This window comes from Gymnoscopelus microlampas (assembly GCF_963454915.1).
Source record: "Gymnoscopelus microlampas genome assembly, chromosome: 12".
NCBI lineage: Eukaryota > Metazoa > Chordata > Actinopteri > Myctophiformes > Myctophidae > Gymnoscopelus > Gymnoscopelus microlampas.
The window spans coordinates 47,221,173-47,237,248 of record NC_139949.1 but is presented as its reverse complement, the minus strand read 5'-3'; the positions used below and the strand labels follow the sequence as shown (position 1 = coordinate 47,237,248).

Here is a 16,076-nt window from a genome sequence, read left to right as displayed (position 1 = left end):
TATTATATATATTATATATATTATAATAATGATATATTATAATTATAATATATTTCATATTTGTTTTAAGCAAGATGAGTTTTAACTTAATGGCTAATTTAAATACTGTGGCGTGGTCGCTTGCAGATCATCTCTTATCGGCAAGCGCCAGCTTTTAGGTATAACGGTATTTTTGTCTGTCGTCTGTCTGTCTGTTCGTCTGTGTCTCTGGTAGTTGGGTAGGGACCGTCCCCCCTTGCCATCTCTCTTCAGAGACACACACACACACACACACACACACACACACACACACACACACACACACACACACACACACACACACACACACACACACACACACACACACACACACACACACACACACACACACACACACACACACACACACACACACACACACACACACACACACACACACACAGAGCAGACTAGAGAGAGAGAGGGACACAAACAGGATGCGCTCCCCGGGGGTATCCATCCACATCAACCCACCCCCTTCTTCTGCCCTTCTGCCAAAACCTCAAGCTCGCATAAAGAAAACAGCTTCACGGAGAAACTTCATTTTGTTGGAGACCACAAGAACGCTCGACTGGGAGACTGTCCAAAAAGATGTCCTCCTATAAAGTCCCTATAAAAGGTCTTAAGAGACAGCAAAAAGGGGTCATTCTATTAAATTTGTCTATCATGAATAGGTTGGTTTGTTTTAACAGGTTCTATGGATGACACATCCCTTGTTGTGTCCACACTACAATCCTGTGTCTCCCACAACTTGGGAGTATCCTGGATTTGATAGGTCCAGTTGAAAGATGGTGTTCATAGCATGCAGTGTTCATTTTGACAACAAATTCTGATTTAGTCTTAGTCTTTTGAATAACACATCATTTAGTTTTAATCCTATTTTAGTCATCTGAAATGGTTTAGTCCAGATGTCTTCAACAGGGGGTCCGGGACCCCTAGGGGGTCCTCAGAGTTACTACAGGGGGTCCGCCGAATCTTTGTGTCATTTTTACATGAACCACTTCAACCAAGCATCCCTATTGTGAGAACTTTAGCCAAAAATAGTAGATCTACAAGCACACAACGCCTCGCAGCGCTTGTAGATCTACTATTTTCGGCAAAGTAGTTTGGTATAGGGGGAAAAAGAGCAGACTAAGTACAGAGTGAAAGGTCAGATTTGCTAAGTGTTGTTTAAGTGCATGGTTAAATGTCTGGAAATACACAAGAATCCAACATGATAGTGCTCTGACACAAGTCTATGAAGCTGCCTATGAAATCTATGGGGAAAAAAACATAGTTTACACAATATATAATGGGGGTCCCTGCTTTATCTCCCTCTCAGCCAAGGGGTCCTTGGCCTGAAAACGTTGAAGACCCCTGGTTTAGTCTTAGTCTAGTCTTAGTCGACTAAATATCAAAATCTTAGTCTGACACAATCGAACATGTAACGTATAATCAATGTGAGGAAGAGAGTGGTATCTGTGTGTGTGTGTCAGAGAGAGAGAGCCAAAATGAGTTCCAACTTGGGCTGTCCTCAACTTAAGAATTTATTAGTCGACTAATAGTCGTAGGAATTTGTCGACTTATCGACGAATCTGTAACATTGCATATGATACAATCATGCAGAGAGCAGCCTTTTCAGGTTGGTGAGTTTTGAAAACTCATGTTGATTGCAAGAGCTTTTCCCCCACAACAATCAGACATGTGAACAAGCCGACCCCGTTTAAGCTTGAGATGTTAAATCCCCACCAAACAACACTCACCAAGCTTATCCAATATCTATCCATCCATCCATCCATCCATTCAAGCCCGTGGGATGAACAATGCCAAAAGAACAATGAGAACCCAAGTCAGCCTGTACAGCACTTGACATGCAAGACAATGACACAGGCCACTTTCACAGCATTTGACATGCTGATATAATGTTTACAGTCGTGGAGTCCGTTTCTTTGTTGCATTTGCTGCTACTATACACCGACTATACACCGACCATTGTTTATAATATACTGTACAGTATTAGATGTCTGCTTTTTCTTTTGTTCTGTAATATGATTATTGAACGAACAAAACACAAAAAGTTTGAATATGGTTCAAACCATATATGGTCAGCTCATTATCTTTCAAGAGATATTTCATTCAAGAAATATTTCATTCAGTGACTACGAGGAGGTGACAGGCCTTGTAACTACAGTACATGTTTTTTGACAAATCAAATACAACGAATGACAAATGATTCAAAAGTGTTTCAAATCAAAATACCTCATTTCCCATATTTCTTTCTCCTTTATTTTGGTTCAAGCCACCAGCCCACCCACATGTACAATCTTCCAAGAATGCAATCCTCCTTAACCGCAAGAAAAATGTGTCTATTTCACCTGCCAAAGTCATAAAAAAAACCCGTCATAATAATATAATTTCACGATTCACTACAGACTTCTTTGTTTACAACCGATTAAGACAGAAAAACAAACAAAAAAAACAGAGTAACTTATTACATGGATCAGTCATAACAGTGTGTGTCAGTCAGGCAAACCGCAGTGACAGTCACATGTACGTGTAACCACGGCCGCCGCAAAACCATTGTCGAGCTAAACAACGGCAGGGGGGCTCAGCCAAGGAACTACCAGCAACGATTACTTCTCATCTCAAGGACAGCGCTTTGGACAGAAAGTTATGCAAAATACATTTTGTTGTTGTTGATTGTGGCAAATGTGCTGACTAGAGTCTGGCAGTCCCAAGCGATGGAAAGGGGCTTGGGCTTGGGCTTGGCTTGCCCTTCCCTTCGCGGGCTGTCTCTCTCTGGGGGCACCAAGGCTTGTCTCAGATGAAGGCCGCTAGTCAGTCTTCCGGGGGGATTCCAGCCTCCAGGCACCGGTGATGTAACGTAGACGGATGAACACCAGATCGCGTCCCATCTGCAGCCAGCTCCACACAGGGACCAGCTTGGACCCTGGGCCAATAGCAATTTCATTTGTTTTAAAACACTTTTTTATTTCTTACGTTCTTCTAGAATGTGAGTTTCATGATGGCCTGTCCTTTTCACACACTAAAAAACTAAACCCAAAACTTGGGGCGCACCAGCGGATGAATTGATTGCAAGCTGACAAATTATGTCAGCTTCCAGTCTAAAGTAATGATTGACAAAAAAAAAACACTAGAGTAAGGCAATATTGAAATACCGATTTGACGGATATATCAGCCATTTAACTTTTTTATGAAACGGGCAACGGCACTTAGCTGATATAAACACTGTATAATTAAGCCATATTCAAAAACGTTCAAAAATAGCTGATCTACAAGCTCAAAAAAGGAAAATATTATAAACTTTTGAAAATAAATTGAAAATGATTCACATAATGACATGTTCAAAACAGGGATCCCAGGTTTAAAGCGGTTAAGATTTTTTTTTCAAATATATTTTTGACAAAATTGTGGTAAAAACATTGGTATTTGGTGGGCAAAGACTCTCCAAAATCCAGATCGGCATCTGTTACGATTCACATATGAGCATCGGACTCAGACGTCTGACATAGGGCTGTCACGATTATGAAATTTACGATTAACAATTGTGTTTTTGGCATTGAACATTGGAACATATGAATAAACATTATATTTCTGTTTGGCCTTTTAGGCTTCGTAATAAAACATTGCACAGAACTGACATAATGTCAACTTCGTAGAATAGCTTGTAGATCTGCTATTTCAGTTTTTTTTTTACATATATTTGAAAATGTATGAAAATGTTTCAACAAGGAAAAGATTATGACGATTATGCAAAAATAATTGTGATCATCTCAAATAATAACTGCGATAAGACAATCATGCAATAATTGTGACAGGCCTAGTCTGGCACTGTGTGGGCTCTACTAAAAACAACTTCCAGAATGTGTTTCATGGAGACGTGACATGATGCTTAGAGACAGATGAGAGGGAGCCATGAGCCACATGTCTGCTGAACCCACCCAAATGGGGAGGCAGCCAATCACGTCCCTGTGGATGACCCAGACCCAGAGCCAGCCTCGCCCCAACCAAGGATAAAGTGGGGCTCAAACTAAAACTCCATGACCTTTACAAAAAATACATATATTTTTTTCTCCGTGGTCTCCAAGTTATTTTACATAGGCTACGGTAAGTTATCCAGGCCTGGAAAATGTCATTTTTGAAATTCCATGACTTTTCAGGAGAGTGGAAACATTGCTCATGCTGATATGTCGCACATTAACCCATTAACCCATTAACAGTGGCGTGCACAGACATTTTGAGGGGCAGGTGCTCAAGTAAATTATAATTTTTTGTTTACTTGGTCTGCTCTTTTTCCCCTCTACACCTATACCTCTTTGCCAAAAGTCGCGAACGGGTGCTTTCTCCCGCATCTCACTGGCCTCGCCTACGGGGCCCTACTGGGTGGGGCTTCTTTCGCTCTACTTTAGAAGAGTTGGAGACGGTGGGCGTTGTCACATTCTAATCCAGCACCAATTACCCAATCTCAGCACCGGTGGCTTGCCTCGTTAATCACTCTCAACCCGCACCTCCAGGGCTGATGACACAACTTTTTCCAATAACCGCGGAATAAAGTATAGTTTTGGAGGCGGGGCGCAGTCTCAGGCGAACTTGAGCCACGAGAAGCATCACTGAGCGCGCTGCCGTGCTTAACGTTGCCAAGTTTGCTTGAGCCTACTCAGCCCCGTCCGAGTTATGTACCGATAGGCACAGAATCGTAAATTATCACCGCCCCCCCCCCCAGGCAATTCCAGCGCCAAGCATTATTTTCCCCCCCACGGAGTACTGCATGACTAGTGAGACGCGGGAGGAAACACCCGGTCGCTTCAGTTACACATGTGTTACAAGGTGTCAATACTGCTGCAGTAAACACATCCTGATGGACATGGAATGGAATATGCAAATATACTGTGAATATACCTGTGCAATCTGACCGTTTAAACAGTGTGAAAGGAGCCCCCTCGACTGTGAATTTGAGAATTTGTACTTCCATGTACTGTTGTTTTCATGTCTTACTAAATAAATACATCAATCAATCAATCACACTAACGTTGATTTCTAAACAATTAACACAACATGTTAAAAAATGATGTTTTAGTAACATTGTTCCTGCTGTTCTACCTACAACCAGGTGAAGAAATCACAGATTGAGGCTTTAAAGAAGAACTTTGCCCTAAGCGTTTTCCTACCTTGATCTGAGGTTGTTAAGTCATGAAGAGAGTGGTCCGGGACCCCCAGTTCATAACGAGCGAAGTTCTCCATTTCGGGGACCCCCCAAATCGCAGCTCAGAACGGCCGGTGTTTAGATCGTGGCTAAATCCGCCATTTCCATTTCTCGAAAATAGTCTTTTCTTGTATATATCTGTAGTGTGTTGTCCGTCTGATGTCACTGCTATGCTATTGCTACATGGGCGCCATGTAGCAATATCTGTAAACATTACTGTTTACAGATCTGTTTGACTGAAATCACGCTTTAAATCTCGTCTCGCGATACTTCTGCCCTCCGGTCTTCAAAACGGCGGGTCCCCGAAATAAATGAAGCTTTATACTCTGATATTCATTGTTTAACCCATTTAGACCTGAGGCTGATTCTAAAATGTATTGCTATAAAGCAACTAATGCGACACAGATGTTGTCCCGGATTGAAAGGCATAACGTTTAGGCTTAAGCGGTCAACTGCTTTGTCCACTAGACTACAGCTCACAGACCAATGGGATTTACATGTTATTATGTCCCAGTAAACACTATGATAAAGATATAAACAAAAAAACGCATTTACGTTTGCCTTTCAGGACTTTTAAACTAAAATTGCACGGGGCAGATACGAAAAATAACTTCAATATACGTAGAAATAACTGACAATGACCGGTAAAAATAATCAAAAATAAATAATGTACTTTTTTAAAAATCATTTTATACTTTCAAAATGTATTAAAAATAGTGGATATAGCTGATCTGCAAGCTCAACTGTGAGCTTGGAGATCTTCCATTTCCGCTACTTTTGGAAATATAGGAACATTTCTCAACATGGACAGGATTATGACGATTATGCTTAAACAATTGCGATTAGACAATTATGTAACAATTGTGAGAGGCCTACATGTAAGCGTTGATTTGTTTGTGATGTGATAAAATACGTGGAACTGTGGCGAAAAATGCACCCATAAAAATAAAACGTTTATTTTTTTATTTTTTTATTAAATAACATAAGCCTAACCTAACCCTAACCCTAACCCTAACCCTAAAACCGAAATAAAGTAACAAAGAAACGCCCAAAAACGGCCACAATCCGCAAAATAACCGCAAGATTTCGCGTGTGCGCATGGGTCGCGCACATGCACGCGCGCGGGGGGGGGGGGGGGGGGGGGGGGGGGGGTCCCGAAAACTGTCCGTTGCCTAGTGCGCATTTTGACATTAACACGGCCCTGACCATAGGGTTCCTGCATGTCATGCAGGGAAGGGTCTTATTATAAAACGGTAAGAAGCAAAGCAAACATGTTAACATGATCCATACCTTCTATCTCTGTCCAGTTGACAGACACCTCTGCTATGGGGATTCTGAAACACTGGGCGATGTAGAGCAGCTCCACATCAAACGCCCTGTGGTGAGTCAAACAAAAAACAAACACAGAAACACTGAAAAACTAAGCAATACTTTTTTTACAGCTATTTTTAAGATTTGTCTAAAATATCATGCCCAAAATAGTTAACGGTTGCAGCTGTATTGGACTTCAGGTTCCATTTATGCCAAGATATTTAAAAGGAGAAAAGAAATGTAAAAACGTTCCCACCCAAATCTTTTTTCCCCCCCGTTTCTTTTCTTTTCTTTTCTTATGATCTGGCTTCATTAACCCTGACAATCGCAATCACTCTAAAACAGGGGTATTCAACGTTTTTCAGGCCAAGGACCCCTTAGCAGAGAGAGAGAGAGAGAGATGAAACAGCCAGGGACACCCACACTTGCAGATCAAACTTTTTCATAGATTTCATAGATAGTTGGATTCATGCTAATGTGTATTTTTACAGTTAACCTTTCAAACCCTCTATATTTAGTCAACTTGACCGTTGCCTCTGTACTTGGTCTGCTCTTTTTCCCTCGTCTACACCAACTAAAAAAAAATAACCGAGCTTGTAGATCTGCTATTTTCGGCTATAATGTTCCCCATCACACAAAGATTTGTAGCCCTGTAGCAACTCTGAGGACCCCCTAGGGGTCACGGACCCCCTATTGAGGACCCCTGCTCTAAAAGGTTACGCAACGGTGGTTATCAACTTGTTTTCAGTCAACCCATGATTCTCCAATCTAGCTATATAAGCACAATTCACATACGAGAGGCAGCGTTTGCACCATATGACAAATCACAAACATGGACAAACTCATTGGCAGCAGAGCAGCATACTTTCTGAATGAATCACCATAGTAAACGATTATGAAGAAATTTTAAATATTATACAGCCTAAAACCCACACAGTTGCAGTTGCCAAATGTAGGAAGGACTGCTGGTAAAAAAATAACAAGCTTTTAATATCAGACAAAAAATGGCAGTGGAAAATGTGCACGCTACATCGTCAACGCCACACAAAGCAACAAGTAATGAGCAGAGATGAAGGAGTCCGTACCAGCGTTCCACATGAAGGGACGAGAAGGTCTTGAGGGCGGCCTCGCGCGTGAAGAGCTTGAAACCACACTGCGTGTCCTTGATGCCCCTCACGCAGAAGAACCACACCAGGAAGTGGAACCCGTACATCAGGAATGTGCGAAACATAGATCGCTAATGCAAAAAAATATATATATATATTTTCAGGGTGATCATACAACACCACCTTTGATATTCATGGTACCGTTAAGCCTGAGTTATAATTAGATAGCCTGTACTGGAGATAAAGAGACAGTCACACACAAACCTGAGCAACAGCTTCCTCTTCCAGGTGAGCCCTGGAGCCGCAGGAAATAGCCATGTTCATCTAAAGCGCACGCACACACACACACACACACACACACACACACACACACGTCATTTGGGTCTGAGGCAGACATTCGCGTCAAAATTACTTTCTTAACAAATTATTATGTGGAATGGTTATGAGAAATAAACCAGTGGAAAATTATATCAAAAATTACTTTTGCTTTAATTAAAAAGTTTAATGCAAGCACAACTGAAATTTAGTCAGAGAAAAATGTCTTTACCGCCTCCAGGGTTTACATATAAGAGAGCACTCATTTTTTGTATCTTCTATTTAGTTAGGCACATGCAGAAAAGGAAAAAAAAGATACCCAAAGGACATTTGTGTGACTATGCTAATACAGCATGTAACATTAGATGAATATGTAACGCTATACGCCATAAATAACAGCCTATCTACCGGTTTAGGGTCGATGTTGTGAAGGCCGGCCTCCACTTTCTCGATGTCAGCGAACTTAGTGGCTCCGTCAGCATCGGCCATGAGGATGACCTTCCCTCTGGAGCTCAGGGTTCCCTGGATGTCACACAGAGGAGACACAGAAAATATTATGTACATGAGGATGACCTTCCCTCTGGAGCCCAGGGTTCCCTGGATGTCACAACGGAGGAGATATATTTGATATTCATTTGATCAGACACGCCCTCCTATACAAACCCATTGTAACTTCAAACTCCATTTTAACCATGTTAGAATAATTGAAAACGCACATCCCTGGTGACTGATATTGACCTTCTAATGCATGAGGGGGCCGTGTTTTTTCAATTACCCTTTTCACTTAATTTGTATATTTTTTTGGGAAAATTATATATATATATTTTTTTTAATTTAAGATTGACCTGTTAGGGTTCATCTGGTTCCCAACTACCCATCCATCCATTTACCTGTGGACCCCCTGGAACCCCCTCAAGAACCTCTGGTGTTAAGGGGGTACTAGGATTCAGACATTAGGCCGAAAAAGGTTTGAAAACCACTGGCCTAAAGAGTCGTCTCACCATTCTCACAGCGCCTCCTTTCCCCCTGTTCTTCACCAGAGTCAGGACACGCAGTTTATCCGCACCGTACTGCTTTGAGTACTTTAAGGCAACCTGGGGGAAGAGTGTTGTTCAGTTCACATACTTTTACTGCTCCTAGTATCGATGATTTCTTTATATGTCTTGATGAATTGAATACACAGTGGAACCACAATGGAAACAAAGCCCTCACGGCCTTTTGTGTTATCCTTTTAGCATTATTGTATAACTGCACCTCGGTACTTTTTGCAAACTGTTAATAAAGTGTTCAATCAATCAATCAAATCACACACAAGTTCCAACTCTCAACACAGTGCTGCTGTTGAAAGGTTCACTGCAAAGGGTGAAAGATAAATACTACCTCTGTGGTTTTGTCTGAGCTGCCATCGTCGACCACGATGACCTCGTAGGTGAAGGACGGTTGCTGCTTCTATGGTTGAGGAATAAACAGGTTAGTTACCATTCACATTCAAAGGGCTTTTTTGTAGTTCAGGTCTACCCCCTAGTGGTGATTTTGAAGATAATGATTAAAGTTGTAGCAGAGGTTGGCTTTCTTTGCTCACTGAAGAAAGATGCCTCCAGTATACATACTCATCCATCACACATCACACATATTATGAGTGATGGAAAACTGTATATGTAGTTATCTCAAGCTTTGCTATACTTTACATTAAGTGAAAGTCATTTGTAACTTATGTTTACTAAATAGCTGGAGATGGGGAGACACCTGTTCCTGAACAAACACTATAGCGATGACTGATATTGGAATATAGAGCTATGTAACACTTTCTAACAAAATAATATCACTGACTGATTTAACCACTTAAACCCCTCGAATCTTAGTAAAACAGACCTGAGATGCAACTGCACTTTTGTCCGTCTACACCAGTGGTTTTCAACCAGTGGTCCGGGGACCACCAGTGGTCCTTGAGGGGGTACCAGGGGGTCCCCAGCAAAATTAGTTGACATAGCGTCACAATCATTTTAACCACTTAGCTTTGGCTATTCAAAAATAGCAGATCTACAAGCTCATAGCGCGGCACCGAGTGCCACGCTATGAGCTTGTAGATCTGCTATTTTTGAAAAATCTTGAAAATGTGTGCATATCTTTGAATATATATATATTTAAAGCACACATTTTTAACTCAAATCTTTGCTTCTGGGGGTCCCTGGCACAAAACATTTTCAGATGGTGGTCCGCGGACACATACACCTCAATTTAGGGGTCCTTGGCATGAAAAAGGTTGAAAACCTACACCAAATCTTTTTAGTGAATGCCTTGGTGAATGTTACTGGGGTTTAAGTGGTCAAGGTGTTTACACACACTTTACAGACTTATACTCCCTTTAATGTGTTAAATCTGTTCCAAAGTACTAGTACACTACTACAAACTTCTTCTGCATCTTGTCTCTAGTCTAGTGCCAACAGTAGACTCGAGCGTCACACTTTTTTAAAAACCTGCTTTGCTTGATGTTGAGTAGACACTCACCTGTCTGCTCTCCAAGTACTCCATAGCTTCATCCAACATCACAGGCACTAAAATCACACACATTTCTCATTAATGAATTAAGACTACACTCTGGGACTTATTGTAATAATGAATATAATGCTATTTTAACCAATCTGTATGACTACGTTGATACAATATAACTAGCACATGTGGTTGAAGGTACAGTAGTCTCTCTACTCCTCCATTAAGATATTTAGACCCTGGTGTCTGGGTACTAGGATACTAGGACACCTACTGGTTGACAGAGTCAATAAAGTTGAAGCAAGCGGTGCACTGGATAGGCTCTATGCACAGCAGCCATATTGGAAAGAAATTGGGCCTCTTCTTACTTCCTTCACAGGTGTTACCAATGATACTAATGAAGGCTCTGTTCCATTCTGGTCAGGGTGCTGATATTGTGCATGTTGGCTCACTAGAAACACTCCATTTTGGTTCCCAAATGGCCCCTTATGGTGGGTGTGTAACTCTGAGAGTTACACACCCACACTCTCAGAGTTATGGGGGTCCTTGAAAATAAGACAACCACTAAGCCACACTAAATGGAACAGAGCCTTAATTAGTATCATTGGTAACACCTGTGAAGGAAGTAAGGAAGGGGCCCAATTCATTCCCAATATGGCTGCTGTGCATAGAGCCTATTGGAGGACACTAGATGCGCCGCCTTTATAGTGTAGTTTGGACATAATCGTTGGGAGCCTACAGAATGTAGTTTAACTTATTTGCGACAATGGTCTTTAAAACGGGCCAACTAACGACTAGATGGAGCTGGGTTAGGTTAACCACTTACTGTAAGCCCTACATAGTTCCGTGTAATGAGCTTGTAGATCGGGCTATTTTTGCTTAAAAGCTATGACAGTTTTGGGCAATTTTCTTACATATCGAATAGATGCAAACAAACTAAATAGATTAGTCTGATTAACCATTAAGCCCTGATTTATATTCATTGTACAACAGTGCTGTGTAAGAAAAAGTGAAAATGTTATTTACATGTTTTTGGCCACAAAATTGATTATTTTATTAATTATTACTAATATTATTGTATTAGTCGACAAACTAATAAAAAATGATGTGTATATTCAACCACAACACTTTTTATCTACTATACCCTCAGGGAATTTCCCATGTAAAGGTTGTATTAATTGTAATGCCATGATAACAGGAGACTCTTTCTCTCACCCTCATAATGGTAAAAAAAATTAAAGTCAAAGGGAGAATTACATGTAAGACTAAATATGTAGTTTATGTTTTAAAGTGCCCCTGCAGTTTTTGCTATGTGGGAAAGACCAAAAGAGAATTTTCTATGAATTGATTGTTCTGGTTGCAAGAATATTTTTACTAAACAAATACTATGTGTAATGCTTAATGTAAACACTAATAGTACTATGAATTGCACGTGAATTGTATTCACCAATGAGAATCAGCTGTACACTATCGCATAGCTATATATGTCACATCCTGTTTGATGTATTCTAGTTTGAAACGCTGAGGAAGGCCGACGTGCCGAAACGCGTCCGTTTCTCCAGATAGACTGTCTGCTGCGGCTGTTCACCCTAAAAAATAAATCAAGAATATAACTGAAGAGAGTGCGGATGTTCCTTTATTATATGGCTATACTCACTCCTCTGTTCCTCGTTGTAGGCTGGAATCACCACAGACAGATCCCTGGAGTGAGGGTCATGCAGGCTGGGAAACGGCTCCTTCTCCCCCGAGGCCGCCAGGAAGTATTTCTCCTTCTCATGACGTCTCAGATCGATAGTGCCGGCCGTGACGTGAGCCAAAACAAACACCTGCAGAGGGAGAAGGAATATGAGAACGATAATGATATTATCTCTGTTGGGTGTACAGTACCCCCTCCAACTGTATATACTTTCCAGTAGCGTGCACAGACATTTTGAGGGGCAAGTGCTCAAGTAAATTATTTTTTGTTTACTTGGTCTGCTCTTTTTTCCCTCTACACCTATACCTCTTTGCCAAAAATAGCCGATCTACAAGACCACAACGCAGCGCGAGGCGTTGTGGGCTTGTAGATCTGCTATTCTTGGCTAAAGTTCTCCTCAGAAAAGGGATGCTAGGTTTCGAGTGGTTATGGTAAAAAGAAAAATCATATCACATAAAGATTTGGCGGACCCCCTGTAGTAACTCTGAGGACCCCCTAGGGGTCCCGGACCCCCTGTTGAAGACCCCTGCAGTAAACTGGAAGAAAAAAACAAACGTTTTTTTCTCTTTTTTTCAAAAGGGCACTTCTGGTCAAGAGGGAAAGGGCAGGTGCTCTAGCACCACCTAGAGTCTATCTGTGCATGTCCCTGCCCCTCCAACTGTATATACTTTCCCCATTTTTTAAAACTGTTTTTATTATATTTTGACACTTGCTTTGGCAATGTAAACGTCTGTTCTCTCATGCCAAAAAATGTTGCATTATCCCTGTCAGTCTCGGTCAACCGATCCCAATATCCACAGGAAGTTACCATGTTTCATGGTTCTACTTCTCCATACATCATGTACAAATACAAAAACATAAAGTGCTTAACTTCAAGCCATAGATGTTACCCATCGAAGTGGACTGATTTGTGCTCTGAAATATTAATAGCATCACTTCACTGTATGGAGAAGTAGTAGATCAAAAGAATAAAAGTCTGCACAACATCATTGCTCCTAAGTGTTTAGTTAACTTTAAAACACAGGAAAAATGACATGGTTCAACGGTTCAGCCACAGTTGGCCTTCATCAGGGGATGATGAACTGTCACTGTGTGTCCAGCACCAGCTACCAACTGGATGTGTGCAACCCACTGTTTTGAACTGGAGAAGTAGTAGAACCATTAACCCATTGAGAACTGAAGCCGATTCTACATGTCTCCTAAATCTCAACAGTATTCTGAAAAACGTATGTTTCTATATCAGTGGTGTTCAATCTTTTTCATGTCAAGGTCAAGGACCCCCAAAATGATATGTAATTGGCCGCGGACCCCATCAAAATATTTTGTTCCAGGGACCCCCCAGAAGCAAAGATTTGAGTTAAAAATGTTCGCTTTAAAAATATATATATTCAAAGATTTGCACACATTTTCACGATTTTTCAAAAATAGCAGATCTACAAGCTCGTAGCGCGGCACTCGGTGCCGCGCTATGAGCTTGTATATCTGCTATTTTTGAATAGCCCAAAGTGTAAAATAATGCTTTTTAGCTCAAGTCTAAAAATGACACAGTTCCAGGTCATAATGGTCATAAAAATAGAGCTCCATTGGATATTCAGGGTGGTTGACCCGAGACTGACAGAGGTAATACAAATGTCAAAGTGGATCAAAAAAATAACTCTCTGACAGTCTTATCCGAGGAAGGGGTAAAATATGAGAACGATGACATGTTAGCTGGCCGTGACGTGAGCTACCACCACACCTGCAAGGGGTTATGGGGATAAGGAATATGAGAACGATGCTCTTCAGTTACTTCTGCCTTATAAAGCAGTTCTTTTCACAATGCAAGGAGGAGGTAACTACATTCAGAAACCAAATTCACCCTGTGGCCTTCCACTTGGTTAGCTTAGATTTCCACAAACACACACAAAGCTGTTGTCCAAAACTCTGACTCTAGCCCAGGGCTTGATAGCCCTAGAATGGCTGTTATATGACATACATTTCATGTATTCCAGATACATGACATGTATGTAATATCACAGCCATTCTAGGGCTAAGGGCTTGCGAGCTCTGCAGGACGGACAAGGGTTAACTTCAGACATTTATGTTTTGTGTGTAAATGATATTTGTTGGCTAAAACAAAAAGTTAAAGCTCTATATTTCCAATAGTAATCATAGAGGGTTTTTTTGTCAGTAAAGGGTGTCTTCCAGCTTTTAAGGAAATAGAAAAAACCCTTTCAGGTGGGTTACAAATTTCCTCCAATCAGGAGAGAACGAAAAAAGATAATTTGATAATTTATTGGTTTCATTACTTCCAATGTCACTGTTTATCCTGTATCCTGTATGAGTTCTCTCTCCTAATTGGATAAAACTGGTGTCCCACATATGTCCCACGAGAGACGAGGAGACACCTGTACCCGAAGAAATACTCCAGTGATCTTATGATTACTAGGAATATAGAGGAATTTAACTCTTATTTTACTATGGTAATATACAGCTATTTAACTCCTACTTTAACAAAATAGTATCATATACACTACAGTACCTTTAAGAAAGTACAGTGAGAAAGGGATAAATTAGACCCCACCAGCCACACGTTTAGTATAATAATAAAAATAAAGCCTTGGTCAGCTTAATATGTTTAAAGAATGCATCATGCATTAATAGGGGTACAAATGGAACCAAACATTATTTCATTTTAATGTTGTTTTATGCTTTTGCTGTTCTTTTTTACTTTATTGCTAAATTAGTTGTACTTTTTCTGTAAAATTGTATTCTTGCTCTGTAAAGCACTTTGAGCTGCATTCCATGTCATGAAAGGTGCTATACAAATACAGTTTATTATTATCATCAAATGCGCCCCTAAAAGGGGTCCATTTGGTTCCATGTGTGGCATCTCAGAGTTAAACTAACTGCAACACACTCAGGATTTTACTGTCACAAAAGAATATCATTTACACTACAGCACATTTAAGAAGGTAGTGTGAGAAGCCAGAAGGGGACACATTTGACCCCACCAGCCCCACGTTTAGTATAATAAAAAGGAAAGCCATGGTCAGCTTAATATGTTTATATAATTCATGCAATATGGGTACAAATGGAATCAAATGACCCCCTAAGGGGTCCATTTGGTTCCATTGTGTGGCCTCTCAGAGTTAAACTAAACACACTCAGGATTTTACTGTGTAGAAGTGACACTTCATAAACTCCAACCCTGACTCTCTTGACAACAGCATTATGTACTTTATATCTATTTATAATAATATAATATATAATGTACATACCAGAATCAAAGCCAGTGCTGCCAATGCGACCAAACCTTGAACTAAATCACAGAGGAGATCCATTCTCCATTCATTCCAGGGCAACTGGCCAACTAACTAACCCAGCTTCCAGGTGAACTAACTAACCAGCTACCAGGTAAACCAGGTAAACTAACTATGCAGCTAGCTCACTGTGAAGTGCTAAATGTACTTTATAAATGCATAATGTCCAGGTTCAGGTTCAATAGACTACCAGACTGTCAGACTCTTCCAATCACAACTGAACACAGTGTCAACGCGGAAGTGAGTGAGTCGTTGATTTTTACACCACATCATCACAAGCCTGCAAAGAGCAACCACCAGCACTCTGTAGGAATATGTACTGCCCTCTAGTGGAGGGAAGCATGAGCAGCCGACAAAGCAAACATAATAATATTGTATTGTATGTGTAATATATCATTTCATTATATTGTATTAATTACATTATATTATATAATTACGGATATGTTATATTTAATAGAGTAATAATAATACAATAGAATATTACATAAAATACATTAAAAGTAGCAGTTATATTGGATAAACAAACAAATCAAACAAAAAAGTAATGACATAAAATTATAAGAGTAATACAAAATAAGTACTTTAACTACTCACCAACTGGTAACGGTCTCAGACAGACAGTGTAATAACATAGT

General features: G+C 40.5%; 1 protein-coding gene across 1 annotated transcript; it reads right to left on the bottom strand.

Moving 5' to 3' along the window:
* Positions 1-1,530: 1,530 nt before the first annotated feature.
* alg5 (ALG5 dolichyl-phosphate beta-glucosyltransferase) lies at positions 1,531-15,669 on the bottom strand. Its single transcript, XM_084074824.1, has 10 exons — positions 15,400-15,669; positions 12,101-12,269; positions 10,462-10,508; positions 9,334-9,402; positions 8,955-9,047; positions 8,362-8,475; positions 7,903-7,962; positions 7,618-7,769; positions 6,512-6,597; positions 1,531-2,947 (listed from the first exon to the last, which is right to left on the bottom strand). The coding sequence occupies exons 1-10, from the start codon at positions 15,460-15,462 to the stop codon at positions 2,832-2,834; spliced, it is 969 nt and encodes a 322-aa protein (XP_083930950.1). The 5' UTR covers positions 15,463-15,669; the 3' UTR covers positions 1,531-2,831.
* Positions 15,670-16,076: the final 407 nt, after the last annotated feature.